General features: G+C 39.0%; 1 protein-coding gene across 1 annotated transcript in view; it reads right to left on the bottom strand.

Annotated features, from left to right (window-relative positions):
- Positions 1-22,113, bottom strand: part of nrg3b (neuregulin 3b) — a gene marked incomplete at both ends in the record, with an annotated part of 214,894 nt that overhangs the window by 4,695 nt on the left and 188,086 nt on the right. The window contains 5 exons of the mRNA XM_079261462.1: positions 958-1,140; positions 7,586-7,695; positions 12,624-12,750; positions 15,801-15,903; positions 21,257-21,283. Of these exons, the coding sequence (XP_079117588.1) occupies positions 958-1,140; positions 7,586-7,695; positions 12,624-12,750; positions 15,801-15,903; positions 21,257-21,283 (550 nt within the window). The remainder of the gene's footprint in view (positions 1-957; positions 1,141-7,585; positions 7,696-12,623; positions 12,751-15,800; positions 15,904-21,256; positions 21,284-22,113) is intronic.

The following is a 22,113-nucleotide window of genomic DNA, read 5'->3' as shown; positions in this document are numbered from 1 at the left end:
TGGCTTCTGAGGGACACTGCCAATCTGAGAAGCACTTTTTATACCCAATCATATTGCCAATTGACCTGATTAGTGCTGATTGGTCTTCCAGGTGTTTGCTGTATGCTCAAATGACTTTTTCCAGCCTCTAATAGGTTCTTGTCCCAACTTTTTTGGGATTTGTTGACACCATGAAATTTTGAATGAGCATATTTTTCCTTAATATCATACAATTTCTCAGTTTAAACTATTGACCTGTGATTTATGTTGTATTCTGAATAAAATATTAGAAGTTGGCACCTCCACATCATTGGATTCAGTTTTTATTCACAATTTCTAAAGTGTCCCAACTTTTTTGGAATCCGGTTTGTAACTCTAGACTTAGCATGTAAATTAGAAAAATGAAATGATTTCATTGACATGTGAGCCATGACGCTGCAAACAAAATGCTTGAGCTTTGGCCAAAAACCAAACTATTCTGCACAGCTTGGAATAAACATGAACCTGTGCATCATTCGGTAATTAGCGTTGTCTCATCCACTTGCATTCTTTCCCTTTTTTTTAAACACTCAGATAAAAACAAATTTTCATTCTCACGAGAAGCCTTTTGGCAACTGTAGGAAGGATTAGACGCAGACTGGTATCTTCCCCGGCACCCTGATACTGTTGAGCGGCTGAGATCAAGTGTGCTCTCCAAATTAATTGTGGCGCTCCCAGCCGAATGAGGGCACCGCACATCTAATATATTTCCCTGGATCAGATTTCATAGGATAGTTCCCGGATTTGAACTGTGGGTATTTCAGTCATAAACTCATTTCTCCCAAAATCATCCCTCTGCTACCACAACTTAACCTCAGATAGTCCGCAGGGCTATGTCACTGAACCAACCACATGACCTCAGTGAGGGCAGGAAAAAAAAAGCGAGGATATCATTTTTGAGGTTAAAAAAACATGACAAAAAAAAAAGAGAGAGAAAACCTTCTTATGGACTCGATGTCTGTTGATTCGTCCTCTTGCAAGTGTTTGTAGACATGGCCGGCCACTCTTGACCCATCAATCAGATTTGTGGATATTTTGTGTTTGCCCCTGGAAATGGGTGGAGTCCTGAAGTGGCTTGCCTCTCTCCGCTGTTGGGCTGGACTTAGTGAGAGGGAGCTGCTCCTACAACCAGAGGGCAAACAAATGACGTGAGTAAAAAAAAAAAAAAAAAATCAGCTTCGTGCATGAGCTACTTCGTTAATCAACTCTGAGCCAGAGACACTGACATTAGATGCATGCAAACAGAATAATAGTTAAACCAGTGAGCAACAGACTTTACATAAGAATGAAATAATTTGTCATGTAATTCAAAGAGGGGAAGCAAAAGAAAAAGCATCGTAATGCAGAAAAGTGTTGGCAGCCATGCTAGTAGCTGTTTTTTGTCCTTGAAGCAAAATTGTCAACTAAGTTGATAATTAATTATTGTTATGTTTTGGGCACCATTCTAAAAGCTTACCTGTGTGTCATTTGTTTTTATGTGAACTTGGCAGTATTTGCTTTGTGCTTTTTAACTTTTAATTCAAGATAAACATGTCCTCCCAATGGATTTTAATTCATGCCTCCCTACTATAGCTGGGAGCTTTAATTAAAGACATACACAAACACTCACACACACAAGGTGGACATGCAGCGTCTCGATGCTGCATAAACATCATTTCATGTGACATGAAATTATTATGTTTTAACTTGTCATAGCAGGAAAAACAAACACAAAACAAAAGAAAACTTTGTTATTGATGGATGAATTATATGGAAATTCCCAGCAGGTCATGTCAGTCAGTATTTTCAATGCAAGTAAATGAAAGGATATAAGCAGAGATCCACTTCTGACAAATACTTTTAAGTGCCACTGCTGGTGAGATGCATGTCAGTGCTTTGTTTTCTAGGCATGCAAAATACGACATGAACACGCTTTCTTTTTAGTAATTATTTTCTTCATGTATGTGATTGTGCAACAACTATGCTATGCTTCTTTGTTCCAGGTGAAACATGTGGTTTAATTACAGTATTTCTCATGTAATTATAGATTTATGTCCATGTTATGGCTGCAATAAGTAAAAATCAGCTTAATTACAAATAATTTATGCTTTAGAAAAAATACATCTTTGTTGGATGTATGAGAATGTTAACTTGAGCAATTGGTGTTAAATCTGAGTGCACACTAACTATATACATGACTAGTTGGTTATTTTCTTTCCACGATACACAATTATTACCAAGTGATCAAAGATGTGATTTTAAGCCATAACAATCAATTATCCATGGATATATTTAACAATAATGTGCCCAAAACACCAAAAACAGAAGAAAAAAAAAAGAAAAACATAACTTTGCTAACTGGTGACTGAAAGACGAAGTCTGCTTCAAAATGCTTAATTTGTACTCATATCTGTTCATTCCAATGCTTTTTTTTTTGCATTTAAATAAAAAGGCAGAGCAGCTAGAAACTGGGGGCTGGATGAGTATCTGTACTGTCAGTGCACAGTGCTTCTCCTTAATAGGGAGCCTAAATTCTGGTGTTCCTGGTGTTCTTCTGTCTGTACCGACATTGGAAAATGATCATGTTTATGCTGACACTGCTAACGATGAACAGTGCAGAAAAAAAAAAGAAAGAAACTATCTCAGTCAAATAAGTTTTTGCACACTTATCTTTAAGATATTTCACTGATTAAGAGATACATCTGACTTGTTGGTGCAACATGAGAAGACAGGGGATCATTAGTCATTCAAATCAATCGTTGGAGAGGGAGGGCTGAGCAAGAAATGTCAATTTCATGGTAACTCAAGAAAACAGTGTTATAAAATTTAGGGGAAGTTTTTGCTTTCAGACCACCAATGTCTGTTAAAAGAAAATATCTGTGTTGTTTTTTTATTTTTTTAAATTTAGTCTTTAACAAACTTTAACCAGCCAAGTGGCAGATCCATTCAAAGCATGTCTACACAATACAGAGAATTATGGATCGGAAGATGCATGCAAAATACTACTGAAGGGTTTCTTTAAGTGAATTTGAAATGTCTTTTTTTCTGAACTCTTTGCATGAATATAAAAGTGACCCATATCCATATATATAAATACACTCATATCCTGCTGCTGTCAAATGATGTAAGCAGTAGTCGGTAGACTGTTTAAAGGTTTTCTGAGCACAGGAGGTGGTCTACTTCAAAGCAGATCCCTGTCTGTCTGCAGTGTTAAAGCAATGACATCAAATGTGAATCAAAGTAATATTGCTGCGTGTTACATTACAATTTAAATACATGGTGAGGGAACAAACAGCTTCCACGATGCATATGGGCCCAAAACATTAATAAAATGACAATAACTTTCAAATATTTTGAATGTGCTTTTGAGATTATGGATCCTCTGATTGTCACATCTTTCTTCTACTAAGACCTGACATGTTTTATCGTTTGGGAGCACTTGGTACAAATCAGCAACAGTCTCCATGCTTGACTCTGCTTGTTGAATAATTTGTTATGGTGGAAGTTGCACACCATGCCTGTGGTGTGTGCATGAACTGGTGAATTTTTTATTCTTTTTGTTGTTTAAATCGTAATCGAGATGTGCAAAACTTTGAAATCTTCCAGCTTGTTCTCAAACTGAACTCGTTTCAATTCCTTCCATACAGTGGAGTGGGTATCTGGTTATTAATAGATAGCTGGCTGAGACACTGTGAATAATTTCTTGATGTGTGTGGCTGTGGAGCAATAAGCATGGGTAATGTTGCCTCTGGTCTCTGTTGGCTTTAGTGTCTCCGCTAATGTTTTAAAAAGTTGATCTGAATAAAGCCGAATTACATCAGTTTTGTTAGCCACGAGTATGCTGATTTTCTAATTAGGATTAACAGAAAGCTGGAAAATGTTCAATATGTTCTAGTGAAAATAAAATTGCCAAGCTGTTGTAATTATTGAATGGTAAATATTTAAAACACAGAAGCTCCTGTTTATCTCACCATTTGGCCAAAAACTGTACAGCTTTCTAAGCGAGGCGGTGAGGTAAATCCAGCCTGCAATTTAACCAGAATCTCTGTCTTAATGCATTTCCTCAACTTACTGGAGACAAGCAGAGAGAACTGGCAGATTGATAGGAACAGCACGTGACAAAAGACCCGAGCTGAGTTAAAAACAGTGAGTCACATGAACAAACACCCATCTTCACAGTACCAGCGGGATACTCCCACAGAGTAGCACTCCTGATGTTCACTATGGATACTTGGTTTCCTTCTCAGCATGCGGAAAGCTCAAGCTCACAGATTCAGTTTAAGCAATTGATTAGATTTCTTGCTACAGTTCTCTTGTGATTCCATTGTGTGAGAGAAATGTTGATGATTGATTCAATTCCAACCTAGATAAAGTCAAAACATGACTGATTTGTAGCAATGGTGATGCTTTTTTCCCCCCCATTCAGATTGTGCTGGCAAAGAACCTAAAAAATATCCCTATGAACAGACACAGCAGTGTGCTTGATAACTTATTCAAAATACATCCTATGAAAAACAGTACTTTGTTCATGTTATTAAAATGGCATGAATAAGTTACCATTTCCATATGCAGAGGAAGGCTGTTAGTCTGACTCTTGACGGGACTGAGCCCCAACATGATAACAGCATCACTATACTCTGTAGACCACTCTTTCCAATAGTTTGCACCTCACAGAAATTGTTTGTCACTATGTTAAGCAGAGTGATGCTCGTTGCGGGATACACTCGCACTGTTTCTGCACCCATGTGACCAAAAGTGACATGCTATCCAGTAAGTCATTAAGAGCAAAATCTAGGAAATACATAGGGTTAAAATTCCCTGAATTGTGAAGGAGGGGAGGGAGTTCTGGATGAAACCATTTATTGCTAGTAGGGAAACCATTGTGGAATGGGAAAGGAATTACATAAACCAGGTCACACATAACACTTGAGACACCAGAGATTTGCCAAGTCTGACACGCACCTATAACTTCTCCTGTAGTGTCACTGTGAATAGTTGTAGACTGCAATGAAACGTCTTGCCAACACTTGGATAGGAAGAATTCATTTATCCGCAGTCATTTTACAGGAATATACAGGTTTAGGAATTATGACAAAATTCCCATAACAACCAGACTGTTCCCATCTGGCTTATTTGTACTTTAAATGTATCAATATATCAGCAGATTAGAACTTAAAACCGACAAAAATACTGCATGATATACCATCACTGTGAGCATTTTACAGAAACTGCTGCTCAGCCTGCGGTTGTGAACTCTCTTTTGGTCAAAGAGGGGACTACAGGGTGTTTTTCTTTTATCACTATTATCTACAGCTTTTCTGTAAATATTCCCCTTCAGTAGATGCAGCCTGCATTCAAAGAAGTCACTCGATCTGCACATGCTCATGCCTGGTGATGAAGCCTCTGACACACAGGTAAACATCTGCAGCAGTATTGATGGGCCATATTGACATGTTTTTAAGGGGCATTTCTCCTCATAGCTCACAATGTGGTCTTGCTCTCTAGTCAGTAGCTGAAAGCATTTCAACACCATCCATCACAGTCTAATTCTCCCCTGCCTTCTCACGCACTGAGAACTGGCTGAACTGATGATTGACTGTCAGCTGCCCTTCATGAGACACCTGCAGGACACTGGAGAGTCAAATGCCAAAGAAGCGCTGGCACGGTCTATGTAGTCGTACATTTGGAAACAGCTTTCTTAAATGACACAGAACTGGTCCATTAAAACAGAGCCCAACTGCTGCAACAGAAGGGTTTTTCCCATAGACTGTATAGAAAGAGATGGACGTAGCCTCCGTGATGTCACCCGTAGGTTTCTGAAGAGCTGAATTGAAGCTCGGTGGGCGGTTCCTACCGTCGCCATCTTGGCAGCGTCATGCGCGTCGTCTCGCCCAGAAAATACAAATATGGGCAAAGAGGTGAAGCTGAGAGGGGGGCTATGAGTGTCATAGTGGATGACATCGAGCGAACTCCGAGCTTTCTGTAGCTAAAAGCTAACCGAGCTAACCCCGAGATAACAGGAGATAACAGGAGATAACCAGCTAACGGAGGTAAGTCACATTGTTAACTGACTTAAAACCGCGGTTGTCCTACGTTCTTCTTACTTGAAGCTGGAGATTGGTACCTGTCAATCAAAAGGAGATGCCCCTAAATATGCCAAACTTTGAGATTAAATTACTTTTAAACGGACGATTTAGAAAAAAATTCACTCCTCCCACAGTTGTTAGAAGGTAAATCTGACCTAGAAAATGGATTTTTGAACCAGGCTGTAAACATGTTTATTTCTGCCGTGAAGTTGGCCTTTTTAACATGGGAGTCTATGGAGATTTGCTCTGTTTTGCAGCCAGCCCCTAGTGGATGAAGGGGGAACTGCAGTTTTATGCATTTCCGCATAGGCTTCACTTTTTACCGCCGGAGGTTGGTTTTTCCTTAAGTTGTCATGGCTGTCTATCAGAGTTGTGAAAACTTTGTCTTTGTCCATCCGTACCCAGTCTATGTTTCATCTCTTTTAATTACTGCACACTCTTTACTCTGTATCTTCAAAGCAAAATACTGAAAATTTGCAATGTATTTAGGGTTTACGTAAAGTGTGGAAAGCACAACCTCACCTCCATTGTGTGCCATTACCCAGCATAGCTACAGAACCAGAATCCAGAGTTGTTGCTGCTGCTGTTCAACTCTTAAGTATACCCAGCTATCAATCATTCCCAGTTAGGTCCCTGTGTCTAACCCTTCGTAGAATTAATGTTTCAGTGTAGTCGCAAAGGGAAACAAACTAAGTAGTGAAAGATGCCTTGTGTGCTGTGTGACTGAATGCTATTAACTGTCAAGGCATGCCTGCACCATAGCATCAAAGTAAATGAAGCTTTTCTGTAAACATTCCACACAGAGCCATTGTAGCATGCTGCAGCCACATTCCCATGTTCCTCTGAGGATTTTTAAATGGCAGCATTTGATTCTGACTGCTGTGATCACAAAGCTCGGCCGCCTCTGAGATCTCTTGTAGCAAAGTGTTACTAATTTGGTTAAATCCTCTGCCACTGGAAGGATGGTATGGGGGGAAATTTGGCTGAGTCAGAGCTCATAACTCCAGACACAAAAATTCACTTCTCTACAAAAGAAGACTCCGCTTTCTTACATCCTTGTCTATCTCCGTGCAAATGATCATTTCCGAATCTGCCTGTGAATGCATTTAATATTACAGTTTACTGGAACGTCGTGCAAATAAAGATGCCTGCATTTCAAGCTATTTCAAAAGACTGATATTTTTTTCATGTAACAAGCTAAACCAGTGAACCTTCTTTAAAATATATGATTACTGCAATGGATTACCACCCAGGTGTACTGCTCACGGTCTTGGCAATGTATCTGAGAAATATATTAACCTAGCTGCTCCCATTCATAATCCTTATGAATCCTTCTAAGACGGTTTTTCTTTAACAAATGATCTGTTTATTATTTGGAAGCCCATTTATTATATCATATTGCAGGCTGATTAAATTTCTCACTTCACTGCCTCTCATATCTCGATATGGGCTGAGGAAGATATGAAACAGGGTTGAAAATAAAGCGTATGTCATATTTTTACCTGAAGCGTTTCCCTTTAGACAGAGCTTTGCTGAGAATAGGTGGGGCTACGGTTGATGTGCCCGGTGTCACACTGCTGCCTTTAAGAGATGATCCATGAGAGCTGCATCCCTGCAGTAATGAAGAAAAGTAGTGCGATTAGCGATGAAATCTAAAACCAAGTCAAAATGGCTTCAGAATGTCAACACTGCAAATAAGCTTATAGTATAATAGATAATGTCCATAAATCTGCATGTAGCTTTGTAGCGATATCTGGTCAGGTTAAGGATGTGCCGTCACTCAGGCAGAGTGCCTTTAATTACATTTTGAACTGCAGATTAAAGGGGGGACAATAAGCTCCACTTTGGCCCTCACAGCACTCTTGCTCTGCTCAAGAATTATTCCAACACAAGATTACATTAATGGTTTCCTGAAAATCTAAATTAACAGCATTATCTGGCAACAGGTCAGAATGCTGGTGCAGTGGCCATGAATGGCCATGGCTCCAAGAAACCCTGTGAAACACAGCGTTTTTTTAATCATTCTTTTATTCCAGCCACGGTACTTCCTGCGCTGGCCTTTCTCTCTGCCTGATTGTGCACCATTACAGCAGCTGCATGTGACTTAGAGCTGGTTCAGGGGTCTCATTCCTGATAACCCTCTTTTTCTTCCTTACACCACTGACTCCCAGAGGGAGCTGTTACTGCTGTTCACTAGTTGTGCAGGAAAATGGTATAATTTCAGCCTTCCTCTCATATACCCTGCGGGTGGAGAATGCCTCACTTTCTGAGACAATTGCCAAAGCAAACTTTCCTGCAGGACAAAATCTATGTCAAGTGATAAAATAAACAGCTGGTGGCAGACAATGATAGACCTGCACGGCGTAACCTATTTTACTTGTTCACTCCTATCTTGCTTTTGCCTCTTTTTTTTTTTTTTATAACACTTGTGAAAGCCTTTGATAAACAATGCAATGTAGATTTATTTGAAGGAGGGGGTAGTGGGCGTGTTGGGGGTGAGGGGGTGGGGGGGAGTGGGGGTGATGCAGAAACTATAGGCCCCTGAGAAGGTAACAGAAAAATCCATCAATATGTTGACCATCACCGTAAGGAGGGAAGCAGACCTATGCATTCAGAGTAGCCATAATCCTCCTTGGATTACCATCAAATCAGAGATCCTGAACTGTGCATGATGTGATATTTGTCCATTTTTCAATAAAGGTAGTCTCTTGGCCAACAGCACAAACCACCATGAGATCCAGTTTACAGCAAAACTGAGCATGTCAGCTGTTTTGGCCAAGATGTGACGAAAGCAAGCAACATTTTGGCTTCATTTGTTGTCAATATGTTAATTGTTTCCTTTAATACGCACTGAAATGTACGTGGAAAATGAACTTACAACATTGTGCTTTATTGGCACAGAGATTACTGCAGATGCTATGACATAAAAGCCTGCAGTAGCCCTGCTGAAAAGCGTTTGATATTTATGTGACTCCCGCTCATAACAACATCCTGGCTAATTATTTGATTACGACAACAAGCGGCTAATTTACTGATTACGCCGGTTTTTGTTTTTTCTTCAAACCTTTCATTCGGGGTGTCAAATGTTTTATTTAGAGAAAAAAAATTCTGCAAAAATTGATTTAATGATAACTGGTAAATGAAAATAAATTGTGTGCTGCATGTTTGAATCTCTTTGCTTCCAAAGAAATGGTGTTATCTCTCAAAAGGTCCATCTTTGAGAATCTGTGAGTTCAGAGTAGCTAAAAGTTTTTGTTGGAGATTTTGGAGCACCAGGCTCTGTTCTGGAGGTCTTGCTTTTGTCTTTCCCAAGAAGTACTTAAAGACAATGCTAACTCCTTGGGGAAACAGTCTATTTGTGGAACAAGGCTACACCAGCCATTTTTATTCTAACCATCCTTTACTTTGACAGAACATTCGTCTTGACATGTAAGATCATGTCATCCTTGGAGTCCCGGCCAGTCAGTTAGCACCTCTTCTGCCTCCGGCTGATGCAAATAGTGCTTTTGTGACTTTCCTTCCAACTTTATGAGCCCAAATTCCATCATACCGTTGCATGTTTGCTTCACTGTAGAGGGTCTCTTGGGTTTACACCCCATCTCTTTTCTTGAAATACAATTTTATAACTACAAGCATTGACTTAAATCTCTGCGGAGACAGTTTGTGTTTTACTGTTAATTACATTCGCACATCACTATTGATTTATTTTTCTTCTCAAAAGAGATATGTTATCACATGTTATTCTCAGCTGGGTGGGCGGATGTGTTAAATACACATTCAGAGTCTAAAGCACAGATCGAGGAAAAACATTTTAGAAAATGTGGTGTTTCATGATGTGTAAATTAAATATGTACAAGTAGTTAAGTAGTTAAAGAAAAGCTGAAAAATCTACAAATGTGCTATGTGATCAGAGAAATAGAAAAATACAAGAGGATATAATGAGACTAAGAAAAAAAATATGTAAATATGTAAAAAAAAAAAGCTTTGATGCTTAAATACAAATTTGTGTAAAATTTGTGAAAATTTCACACAACTGGTTAAGTACAATACTACTATTAGTTGCAGATATGAAAATATTTAAATATGTATGTATGTGGTACTGCTTCATCATGTAGAAAGATTACATAATTACTTTGGATTATTGCACAACTTGAGGCAGAATGTCTTTTAATGAAACACATCTGATTTCCAGGAGTTTACATATCTCTGGGACGGCAAAACAAAAATGGGACAGTGCATTATTTTATCATGGAGCTGAAGTAGAAGACAACGGCTGAAATGGACTTCAATTTTATCCTCCCTTCTGCACCTGCCTCAATAGAGTCGGCCTTTTGTTTCTAGCTGAGTGGTCTCATCTCCCACCTCCCTGCCTAAAATGCATACACAGAAAGCCATTGTTTTCTGATGCGGAGTTATGAAGCGTAAACCAACTATTTGCAGTCACTTTAGGAACATTCTGCTGTGTTCTACCTTGCAGATTATTTTCATTTTGTCCATGTAGCTCATAGATCTCCACCACCCACAGCCTATGTTCTTTCCTTGGATAGTTTCAAGCTGAGGGAGTGGGAGGCGAGAAGCAGTGGTCTGGGGTCGCGATGTCAGATCTGCGGAAAAATGGGTTTCTCGTCTTAATCTTTCCTTGGTCTGCTCAGCTCATGCCCCCTCCTGGGTACTTATAGCCCATGATCTTTCACATCCCACCTTGAGCTTCCCTCTCACCGTTCTATTATAGCCCGCGTTTCTGTGTTGTTGTGCTATTATTGTCTTTTATTTTTCTTTTTTCTCTCTTTTCTTTTTTGTCTTCCTCCTGACTTTCTTCCTGCAGCGTTGAAAGCATTTTTTATGTTGGAAACAGGACCTAGCTACATGCTGAGTTCTAATAGATTTCTATCTCACAGTCTTGGTGTTACATAATTAACATTACATTATATTAGAACTATTTATATAATATCATGTGACTGAAAGGCATTATATGGCTCTGAGATGCTGAGGCAAGTTTGTTTTCAGACAAAGTTTGCTCTAAGGTGCAGTGTCCTGTTTTTTTTTTTTTTTTTTTTTTTTTTTAATATAACTAATATAACTTAATATAACTTATATATTTACATCACATGCTGTATACCTCTTCTTGCCTGTCAACTGCTCAGAGCCATGATTTCAAATGACACCCTCAAAAAGCTTTCAGACTGTGCCAGCTGCTGTTCCGTGGGTGTGGCTAGCTTGAGGGGTGTTTGCTTCAGTTGGTGACACTAGACACTGTTTCATTATTAAAGACCCTCAGTAAAGGCTAAGCCCCCCCAAAAAAACCCCGACAGAACAAGGCTGAGTTTGGATTAGCAATTGCTTTCAACAAAATCATCTGTGTGGAGAAACAGCTTGTTAATAATCAAGCAGGCACGCGAGCCTCGGAGAAAAATCTCCATGTCATCTTGTTCATGATCAGGAAACCATGTCCAACCTTATTTCATGAATATTTAAAGGAGAGTCCTGCAAATTGTAGAAGATGTGAAAGATTTATTTCAGCTTCCTAGCTGTAATCTAAGAGTAGGTGCATTGTAGAACATATGTATGATGGAAAGGGAGTGACGGCTGCGGCATCAGAATATGATGAAAGAAATTGCTGCACAATAAAAGAAACCTAAACCAACAATGAAAAAGCATCTTAGTAAAGGAATAAATTATTATATAACGCTATAATAAAGAAAGGGGTTGCATTCGGGAAAGGGCTAATGCATTATGACAAGCAATTGCACTCTTTTGATTAGACCTCTGTGAGTCTGCATTAGACTGTAATTACCTATCTGTGGAGATTCAGCCTTATCAGTGTTATCCAAACCCTCCCATGCAGGTCAGCTCTCTCCTCTGCAGTGCCAACATCTGCAGGAAGTCCTTCTTTGAAATTCTATAAAGTAAGTTTTTCTTTTATGCTTCCATTCACATTTTTATTTCAAATGAACCAAGCCATATATGTACATTTGTTTTTATTTTTATTTCACTCTTTAAAATGAGATATGGGATTTAAGATCGTAATTGTTTGTCATCCATGCAACATTCTTCACTTTCCTCATCAATCTCCGAGCCAGTTTAGGGGTTATATATATAGATGCTTTTGCTTTACTTCAAATTCTTATCGCTGCTGCAAATTTGCAAAAATAAACACATCTAATAAGGCACGTGCAGGAATCTATACAATATGGTCTGGCTTTCTTGTTGCTGTGCTTTACGTGGCATGAATGCCAATCCGCAGTTCGTCACAGAAGTCTGTCACTGTGAACATGACAAGCAGATTTTTCCTGTAAAACTCATGCCACATCTATTTTAAGCTATTATTCCCCACAGCCTCTCATCCCATGTCAGATATGAGTGTGAACAAAAGGCTTCAGCCAGCAGAGGGATTATTGGGACATACTTCATAGATCATCCTGTCAAGAACTTTGAACTTTGCGTTGTATGACCAGATTACTGATTTTATGAAGATTGAAATGATGATTGCAATGATTAAGTTGTGACTGGAAATAAAAGCGATGCTAGCTGAAGATTTACCTTTTGGAGATGAAGGCTGTACTGGAGCCTGGGAGTGGATTTGGACATGAGACCAGAGGCATTGACGCTGCAGTTTCTCATGCTGCGACTATCAGAGAAATGAGCCTGGAGTTTCTCCCGATGTCTCCTGTGGAGCAGAGAATGTGCAAATATAAAAAAAAAATAAAAAAAAACCATACAAGCACTGCTAAATTTAAAAGGCAATGAAGAAGAATAGATACTGCTTTAATGTTTTTAATGATTTCAGATTAAAGTTTAAAATAAAAAAAAAAAATGCAGAGAGAGTAAAAAAGATCATAGTGGCGGAGATTATTAAAAAAGAATGTTTGCTTGTTCTCATTTGGGTCAACATCCATGCCTCTCTAACGATAACACTCTGATCACTATTTTTTATTCTGAAACTCTTTTGAACATCTTGTCATCCACACTTTATAGTATGGTGATCACATTTATTGACTTCTTAACCTGCAACACATACACACACACACACACACACACACACACATTTAAAACAGTCTATTCTAAGGAAAATTTAGCTTCATATGTTTTTACAATAAGTAGACATGAATGTAAACAGGAGCAAAATGTGGTCTTTTGATGGAATACCCAAAGTCATATTGTGTCCTGTGGCGGGAACCTTTTTGGCATTTTTAAATTATTAACTTAAACGAAACCATTTTGCTTGTCAGTCTATTTTGTAAAATGACACAAGAAATGGGCCTGAAGTGATGGACTATTTATACACCAGTGCTATGAGATCATGCTTTACTGCCCCTCGGTGCATAAAAAAAAATGTTTTGACAGTTTGAACCTTTTATAACTACACAATATGACAAAATTTGTAAAATGATGTCTAAAAGCATCGTCAAAGGTCAAAGTAATAAAGTGAATACCAGTGCATATGCAACTCCAGTACAGTTATTTTTACCCGATCTGCAGCCGAAGCTGAAGGTGGTTAAGTGTTCAGAAAGGGGACAAATACAGCGCTGAGAGAAAAAATGTCTTGCACAAGTGAAAATTTAATCAAGCCAGTGTACCATGAAACATCCATTACATGCTTCTGATATTACGTTGGGAGAAGAAAGGGAAAGCTTTTTTTTGTTAATCCCTACCACCAACAACACTAAACACTGGTTTGCAATTTGAAGGGAAACAAAGAAGTTTTTTTGACATTTTCTGTTTAAAAGTATGAAAATGCAAATAAATTATATAAGGTACTAAAATGAAACATTGCTGGCAAAGCGGGATAAGTGTTAATTGATGCATGTACAAAAATTTTTTCATGCTGCTTATTATTTTGTGCGACGATTTATAACCAGGGATGTTTAGGGTTATAATACTTGCCACTATCTACACTAAGACTAGACGGCTTTCCATCTCTATAACTGGGTAGACACTGATGTTTTAGTCATTTATTTCATGTGGGCTTTTATCAAACATGCCCAAATGACTTGACACATTCAATTTATCTTTAATAAGCTTGGAAACTCCTGTTTTGGTTATTGCACACCTTGACCCTGTTTTAACATGCATAGAAATCTGAAGTTTTATTCCTTTTTATAATTAAGGCCCTTTCATATCTTGTTTTTTGTCTTTTTTGTCTAGTTGCTCTTGTTTCAGCCATTTTCCCTGCTTTAGCTTTTAATTGCTGTAATCATTACTAATTGTTTTGGAATATTTTCCCATATTTCCAACATTTCTGTTCCAATTCCATTAGTCTCCCTATTAGTTTACATCTTTTAAAATCTTCTTACTTACCTACATTGCATACCAAGAGTAAGCGTCCATTGAGTTTCCATTTAGGTTATTAAACTAAACAATTGACTTGAGTTCAGGTGTTTTTACCACTTCATTTTAAGCTTTCCAATGTTTTCACCGGCACTTAAAAGAAATATATCTCTGGCCTTTTTTACGTAATAAGGAAGCAAATAACTGTATTGTGCTAGACACATTTTAATTAACTTTACTTTATTTGGGATTTTTGTCCAGTATGTTGGCCATCTGTGTTATATAAAGAGCTAAAATAATAAAATTGAATTGGCCTGGAATGTACTGAGAAATACACAAATAAAACTGGCTGGGTTGCACTTGTGCAAACACCAACTTAGAGCACCTATAAAAAAGTATCTTATTAAATTACTACACATAAAATATGCAACAGTGGAAGACAGTATCTCTAAATTTAAAGGTGTTCATGTAGCAAACTGATCCATGGCTCATAATAAATGACTTAATAAACTTTTTGTTCCTTAATAATGTCCACTTTATTGTTAAATCAGCAACATGTTTAGGTCAGCAGCAGCTCAGCTATGATATGCAACAATCTGCTTTCTTTGTTTTAACAAATGTGGCTTTGATTTAGGCCACATTATTTTGATCTTTCAGCGTCTTTTCTGTCCCATTGCTGTTCGTTCAAACAAGATACAGAACAGAACTTTACAAATGATCATTCTCTGTCAAGTACTGATACAAATTAAATTTGTGTCTTACTGCAGAGGAGAATAAACTTCAGTATTAAGCAATTTGTCTAAGTCACACTGTCAAACAGCATTTGAGGAGAAGAGAGTCAATTTAACAGGATATGTGGGTTCGGATAATTTGCGGTACATTAATTCTCCCCGTGAGCCAGGACTCTGGTCATGTTGACCGACAGGCGCTGCACTACTTGGACTATTCCAGGCTAGAAAAACAAAATCCATTTTTGTTAAGGCCAGGTTGATCAACACAACCTTTGTTAATCTACCTTTTACAATCTGCAATGACTTCTCTTTGTCTACATTACTCTCCCTCTCTTGTACTGACAAATAAGTAATTAGCTTTGGTGGTGTGATTTTGTGCTGCCATTCGGCCAAACAAGCGGACATACACACATAGAAAACCACACACCTATGGTCTAATCTTTCTAAATGCACTATAGTTTGTGCAGAATCTGCACAATCTATTTTGTTTGGAGCAAAGTGTTTGTGACACACCTGCTTGCTAAAACCACTTCACCAATAAATCTTACATGAGTATCTGTCCCAAATGCATCCCACACAATTTGGATTTGATGCCTTGCTAAAACATCCTCTTGCTGACTCACACTTTCATTGGGCTCATTGCCATGATAGTAAAGTGCTCTTTCTGCACAGCCGGGGGCTTTACTCTACTAATGTGGTTCTGGCTGGCATCACTTACTTGTTGTGGCGGTAGAGAGCCATGCACGCCACTCCAAGGAGACAGATCCCCGAGGCAATGCTGAAGATGGACAGCACCTGCCTCTGGTAGGTGTCACCACTCTCTGTGGAGGAGAGAATACAATTCAGGACAATAAATTTCTACATTGACACAAAGGATGTGGACTGCAGCTGTGATTGTGCAAGCAGGAAGTGATGCTTTCGGAATTCAGCACGCCAAACGTAACAACACTGGACTGATACACACACAACCACACACGGATATTCACCCACAATCTGGATTAACATAAAGCAGCCAATGCCGCTGTCAGGAAATGTCAGTGTTTGAAGATGGGAAGGGGACATGGCAGACACAGGCAAGGCTCAGTGACATGTGCTAACTGAAGTGTGATAATCATTTCGTTCAGACAAACCCAGCAGGCAACTTAGATGAACTGTCTACAGAGCAGAGGCCACACGAAGCATGTATGTGAGCGTACACTCTGTTTGTGTGTTTGAGCATTCGAGACGGATGGTGACAGGAAATGAGTAGCAAATGAATGCTCTTGGAGCTTCTTGTCAAACCTCTGCACATCAGCAGCAGAGGCTTAAGGTCACGAACAGCTGGGACAAGTAGCAGCTGATCCCAGCAGATATCTGTAACTGAGCAGCCGTATGGGAGGCTAGGCAACATGCTATATGGCACATGCTGCGAGGTTGATGCAAGTGTGTGCAGTTATCAAAAAAAAAAAAAACTCTTGTGGTTGCCCAAAATGTGCAACGTATAACCTGCAGCTTCTTGTATCACACATATATTTACTTTGCAGAGAGTTAGCCTTCCCTGTCCCACTATAATTCATGACCTTCAGCACATCCTCCTGTGGTTTTACTCAGTAACTCTACAACAATAAATCCTCCTGTCTCTGATTTCACCATCTCGACAACTGCGGGAAAAAGTGCGGAAAACATTCCTGAAACCTGTTTGTGACCTTTTGAAGGCTCATCTGTAGATTCTGTTGTTGTTGACAGAGAAGTGTCCTGGGAGGTCTTCAACATCTGCACTTAGTGATTCAGGTGCAACGGCTTCCTCCAGAAACTGCTAGAGTTTTTTTTTCCTAACATGGGGGTGCAGCGGTGCATTGTGTTTTGCAACAGTTTTTTTTTCTTTTTTTTACTTCCTTCCCCTGCATGACATCAGTGCTGCATGAGTATACTACAGGGATTGTGTATGGTGTAACTGAGCTCCAACTGGAGAAAAAAAAGACCACTTTAATATTAAAATGCTTCTGGCACAGGATAAAGATAACATCTGAACACATCCTGGAGTGACAATATGTGGTATATATATATATATATATATATATATATATATATATATATATATATAATCATCAGAGGCCCAAACTGCCCACTCAGCTCCTGTGGAAGCGAAGTAGGATGGCTGTAAATTAAAATAGAGCAATTCAAAATAATGTAGAAATGTTCAGCAGTGACACATGTCTGCTTTTCAAATACCAGATAGCTGTCATGTTTCCCAAGATACTGTAACTGTGGCTGTAATTAGGAAATGTATGTGATGCCAAAAATTATATTTGATTTACACCATTTATTTCTAACAGTTATTTCCCAGTCCCTGACATCTACAGCTAAGCATCACTTGCTAGTATGTTGAGATCAATTTGCCAAGTAACTCTGTAGGCATATTCCACACTTGTACTGCATGCGGGTAATAGTATTGAATAATGTTGCATTCAATTTGACCTGGAGGTCAGAGTCAGATCAGGGAATTAGCAGCTATTGTTCATGGGTGAAGTCAAAGCTAGTGAGTCTTCCCCAACTTTCTGAGTGAATATCCATATTCAAGGGGTGTTTCTGTTTTTGCATTTTCAACTGGTAACTCAGAAAATACAGCTTCCAAGTATAAACTAAATGCACCATAAAATCTGAAGATTCATCTGAACAGTTTTTAGACCATGTATTGTTGCTTCAAAACCATCCAAACTTAGCAAAGATGTGAAAATACTTCTTTTGACATCTTTTGAATCCAAATCTTCACTGCCAAAGGCGTGAAAAGATGTCTTTTGCGGTTTCTGTATACGAAAAGCCAATTTGGTCCAGTGCATGCATAAAAATAACCTAAAATGCATGTGCTAAGTGCCACCCAACACATTATGAACACACTCCAAGTGTGCACCCTGAAGACGCCCAGATGTACACACCTGACAAATTCGACTCACTATGTCCCAGACTATGCCGTAGTCTGTGGGTTCTGAAAGACGAGCAAAATGCTCCAAAACACTGGCAGTATGGAATTCTCTGCTATGACACAGGCTGGCAGCTAATGAGTTAAGCTAGACTCAATGTATCAGTTTAAATGCATTTCTCCACACTATTTGGGCTTCCTTTAACCAGTCAAGCAAACCTGAGGTTAAGTTTCCATAGATTGCTTTAAAGCAAACAGAGTTTCATAGTATCATGGGCTATAAGAATATAAGTTACATAGCTATACACTTTATATATTAATAGTAGATGTCGTACCAGAAACTATTACATTGTATGTGGGGAGATGCTGGTTTAGTCACTTGATTGTATTTTTGCCAGCTAAAATACTGATAAATCACATAATTTTAAACTCTTCCAGGTCAGACCTGATGCACGTTTCTGTGCTTCCACACAGCACCACATTATTTATTTATTCTTTAAATACATTTTCTTTTCATCTTTTTTCCATTCGCCTCTTTCATTAGTTTTTACCTCACAAAAATGTTCAGGCTTAGATGGAAAACAGAGTGTCTTGGATCACCTCAGTGTCCAACACTTTTATTTATTTATTTTTTTCATTTAAATGTAAACCTTTGTTTCAGTCTGAGAACTTGAACATCATGGAGAAGGTAGTCAGTCAGATAGTTTTCTGGTTCCATTTTTCTTTCGTTCTTTCCAGATCAATTTCTCCGCCTCAGTAACACTAATTCCTCCCAACAGTTTGTTGCAGGGGAAAAGCTGACTGACATGCTCAGCTGCTTGGATAGTATTAATGAAATGATGCTCTATGTCTGGTTTCCTCCACACATGATGTTGGGGCCAAAACTTTCTGCTTCATCAGATGCTTTTCAGGGTCTGAGAGTCTTTCAGGTGCCTTTTATCAAACTCCCGGCGGATTGTCATGTGCCTTTAAGTGAGTAATGGGCTCTGTCTGTCCATTCTAGCAGAAAAATCTGATAGGTGGAGTGCTGTACTCATAGTTGTCCCTTGCAAAGGTTTTTCTCAAATCTACAAGGGAACTCAGATTCACATTCATGGTAACTGCTGACTTATTGGTTTCCTGTCTGACAGAAACGCCTCTTCTTTAATTGTGGAGTTTGCCAGCAGCAGCCAGATATATAAAGTGTTGCTAATTCCAAACTTCTTCCACAAAGACGCATCTGTGAATTGATGCACAGATTCTACCTCACAGGCCTACAGACAATTATTTCATCCTTTCAACTTCATTTTTATAGATCAGTATTTTTCTTTGTAATTGTGTCTAAAGAATACAATAAGGTTTTAACGTAACTCAAGCTTAACTATTGCAAAGGCTCTGAATACTTGTTTGAATGAAATATTTTAGCCTTTTGAATTTTAGTTCTTTTAAAGAAAAAAAACTACAAACTTACGTTTACAGTGTCCATTGTGGGGAATTATGCGAGTTTAAGCCTTAAACTTGGTGAATCAGCCTTAAACTAAAATAGGTTTTATGTGGTGTAGTGAGTGTTCTTATGTGCTAAGACAACTCATTACATATATGACGCAGTATGGCACTGAGGTATTACGTCTCTGAGCATTGGAGCTGTTACGATGTTGTTGGCACAGCAGCAAATGTCCTCAAGCTCTATTTTTAAAAAAACGTGAACAGCAGAAGGTGCCAAGGCGCGAATGTGCTTCCTGAATATGTGACCCTGCCAGCCCTCTGGCTTTCACCATCAGTTAAATGACCTCTTTGAGGTTGCATATTTCAAACATAAGGAGTATCTGTGGCGACCCACCTGCAACGAGCCACTGCAGTTTTTTTTTTTTTTTTTAGGTTGAAGGGCTTTTCCAAAATCTGAGCATAAAAAACAGTTGTGTACAAAACCTGATGAATGGTTGCAAGGAAAAAAACGACAAGTAGTCTGTGTATAAATCCATTTACAGGCCTTTCATGCCGGATGCCTAGAAGGCACTCTTGAAATTAGATGCAAGATCATGTTAGGCAACAGAACAAAGTGAACAGCTTTAGCTATACCGGCTCAGTCATGTTATATTGACACAAGACAAGACAATCCTATACGGCCAGCTTTATGATAACAGCCGCTGTACACTAGGATAAAATGTTGTAATGAAAACCGTGCTAAAGTATCCATGACAACATGGAGTATTGAGCCTGAAATACATCAGAGTGAGCTAGTGATACATGCAAAGCTTCAACTGCTGGACTGAAGAGTGCAAGAAAATCATATTTCAAGCAGTCAATCCTAGATTAAACATGGCTTTGCAGTATTCTGATTGGCTGTCTCAGACTGTCAAATACTGCAAGGGTCTTATATAACAACTATCAAAGGTTCATTGATACAGCAGAAGAGCAATCCTTTATGAAACACAATGAATATTCAAGTCAGCATCAGAGCTTACCTAAGAGGCAAAAGAAAACAAACTGTTCTTCTGTTTGTCATCTGTCCGGCTATCAATTGATCTGTCTTGTTCTCAATCTCAACAATATATCCGCCCACCTGCAGTAACATTCTGAACTAATTTCGTCCCCAGATTAAAATCACTGAACTGAGGAATGTGGTGTGCAGGGAAGGCTTCTCTTCCTGATTGTTCTCCTCTTCCATCTATTTCCTGGAGCAAGTGTGTGATGTGACAGCGGCATATAAAGACGTGTGAATGGAAAACTTCATAACATGGTTTTATGCATGCACAAAAGGGAAGCAAGCAGTTATGAAACGATGGCAAAGGAGCAGTGTGTGTGTGTGTGTGTGTGTGTGCATCTGAGGTGAGACTTTACATTTTCCTCTGATATAGAACCAGTGTGACATTTTTAAAGAAATATGTTAACCACCTGGAAGGTGGTGGGAAAGAGTTGTAAATTGAACGATAGCTCTCTTTCCACTGGTGGGTTTGTTTTTCTATAATATTGATGTTAGAAATTGATGTTTAAATGATGATAACAAACATGAGAAGAGAAGAAACAAGGATGGCTGCTGTTTGTTTTCTCTCTATGCTGATTACATCACTCATACGCCAACAGGACTATTCTTCATGGAGACAGAAAACACCTAATTCACCACCACAGTGTTTCCATGGCGACTAGCTCACATTAATTTTTCCAAGGTGAGTGGCCCTGTTGTGCTGGATTGTGTGAATGTGTGTTTTGTGTGTTGCTTTTCTTTTTTTTTTTCCACAGATGAGAAGCACATGAAAGATGGAGCGCTATGCCGAGTCAATGAAAAGTTGTCTTACCCATGAACTCGATCCCAAGTTCATCCGCTGTTCCAGTCAAGGCAAGACGGCAAGACGAAAAGGGAAAGAATGGGTAAACACACAAAAAAGGAGAGGGGGAGGGAAGAGCATTAGACAGTTACTACACGATGCACTTTTTATCTTAGTCATACTTCACCTTATGGGTGGAGACACATGCTGCAGCCACTCCAAAAAAAAAAAAAGAGCTTGACTGCTTTCTCAGATATGACTTCCTCTGTTGCACCCTGTAATGAGCCAGCTAGCCCCAGATGCTCAGAACGCTTTGCTGTGATATATTGAACTTATTCAGTCTGCACTGGCTTTGCATGTGGACAGAAACCGAGTGAGGCTTCTGAGGAGGAATCGTGAAAAGCAAAGTTGAAATACATTTCATGTAGCTTCATGTCACCGAGGCTGCTTTGCACGGGCCTTTCTTATTGATTTGAGCCCGAGGCATTGCAATAATTGTTTTGCTCCTCACAAGCTCAAGAAGTGTCCCACTAACACGCACGTTTACATGCATGTGCACCCATAAAGCACAGTACACCCTTGCCTATTATTCGTTGTCTCTCACAGATATGCTCTCTGACAGACACCCTCTCTTTCTCCTCCTCTCTCTCCCCCTCTCTCTCTCTCACACACACACACATGCGCACAGTCTTTTCATGCAGCTAAGTCCTGTCCCACAATCCCAGTGCTGAGGAAACAGATAAAACGGAGCACTCGTGTTTTTTCCATCCTGACAGTGCCCCCTTTTTGTGTCACTGTAATGTAATCTTATTTAAATTAAAATGAAACCCTCACTTGTAATTGCTTTTCTGACAGAGGTGGTCTAAGTTTTAAATAGACCACGGATT

This window comes from Telmatherina bonti, assembly GCF_933228915.1.
Source record: "Telmatherina bonti genome assembly, chromosome: 21".
In the NCBI taxonomy this organism is placed as follows: domain Eukaryota; kingdom Metazoa; phylum Chordata; class Actinopteri; order Atheriniformes; family Telmatherinidae; genus Telmatherina; species Telmatherina bonti.
This window is presented reverse-complemented; position numbering and strand designations above follow the sequence as displayed.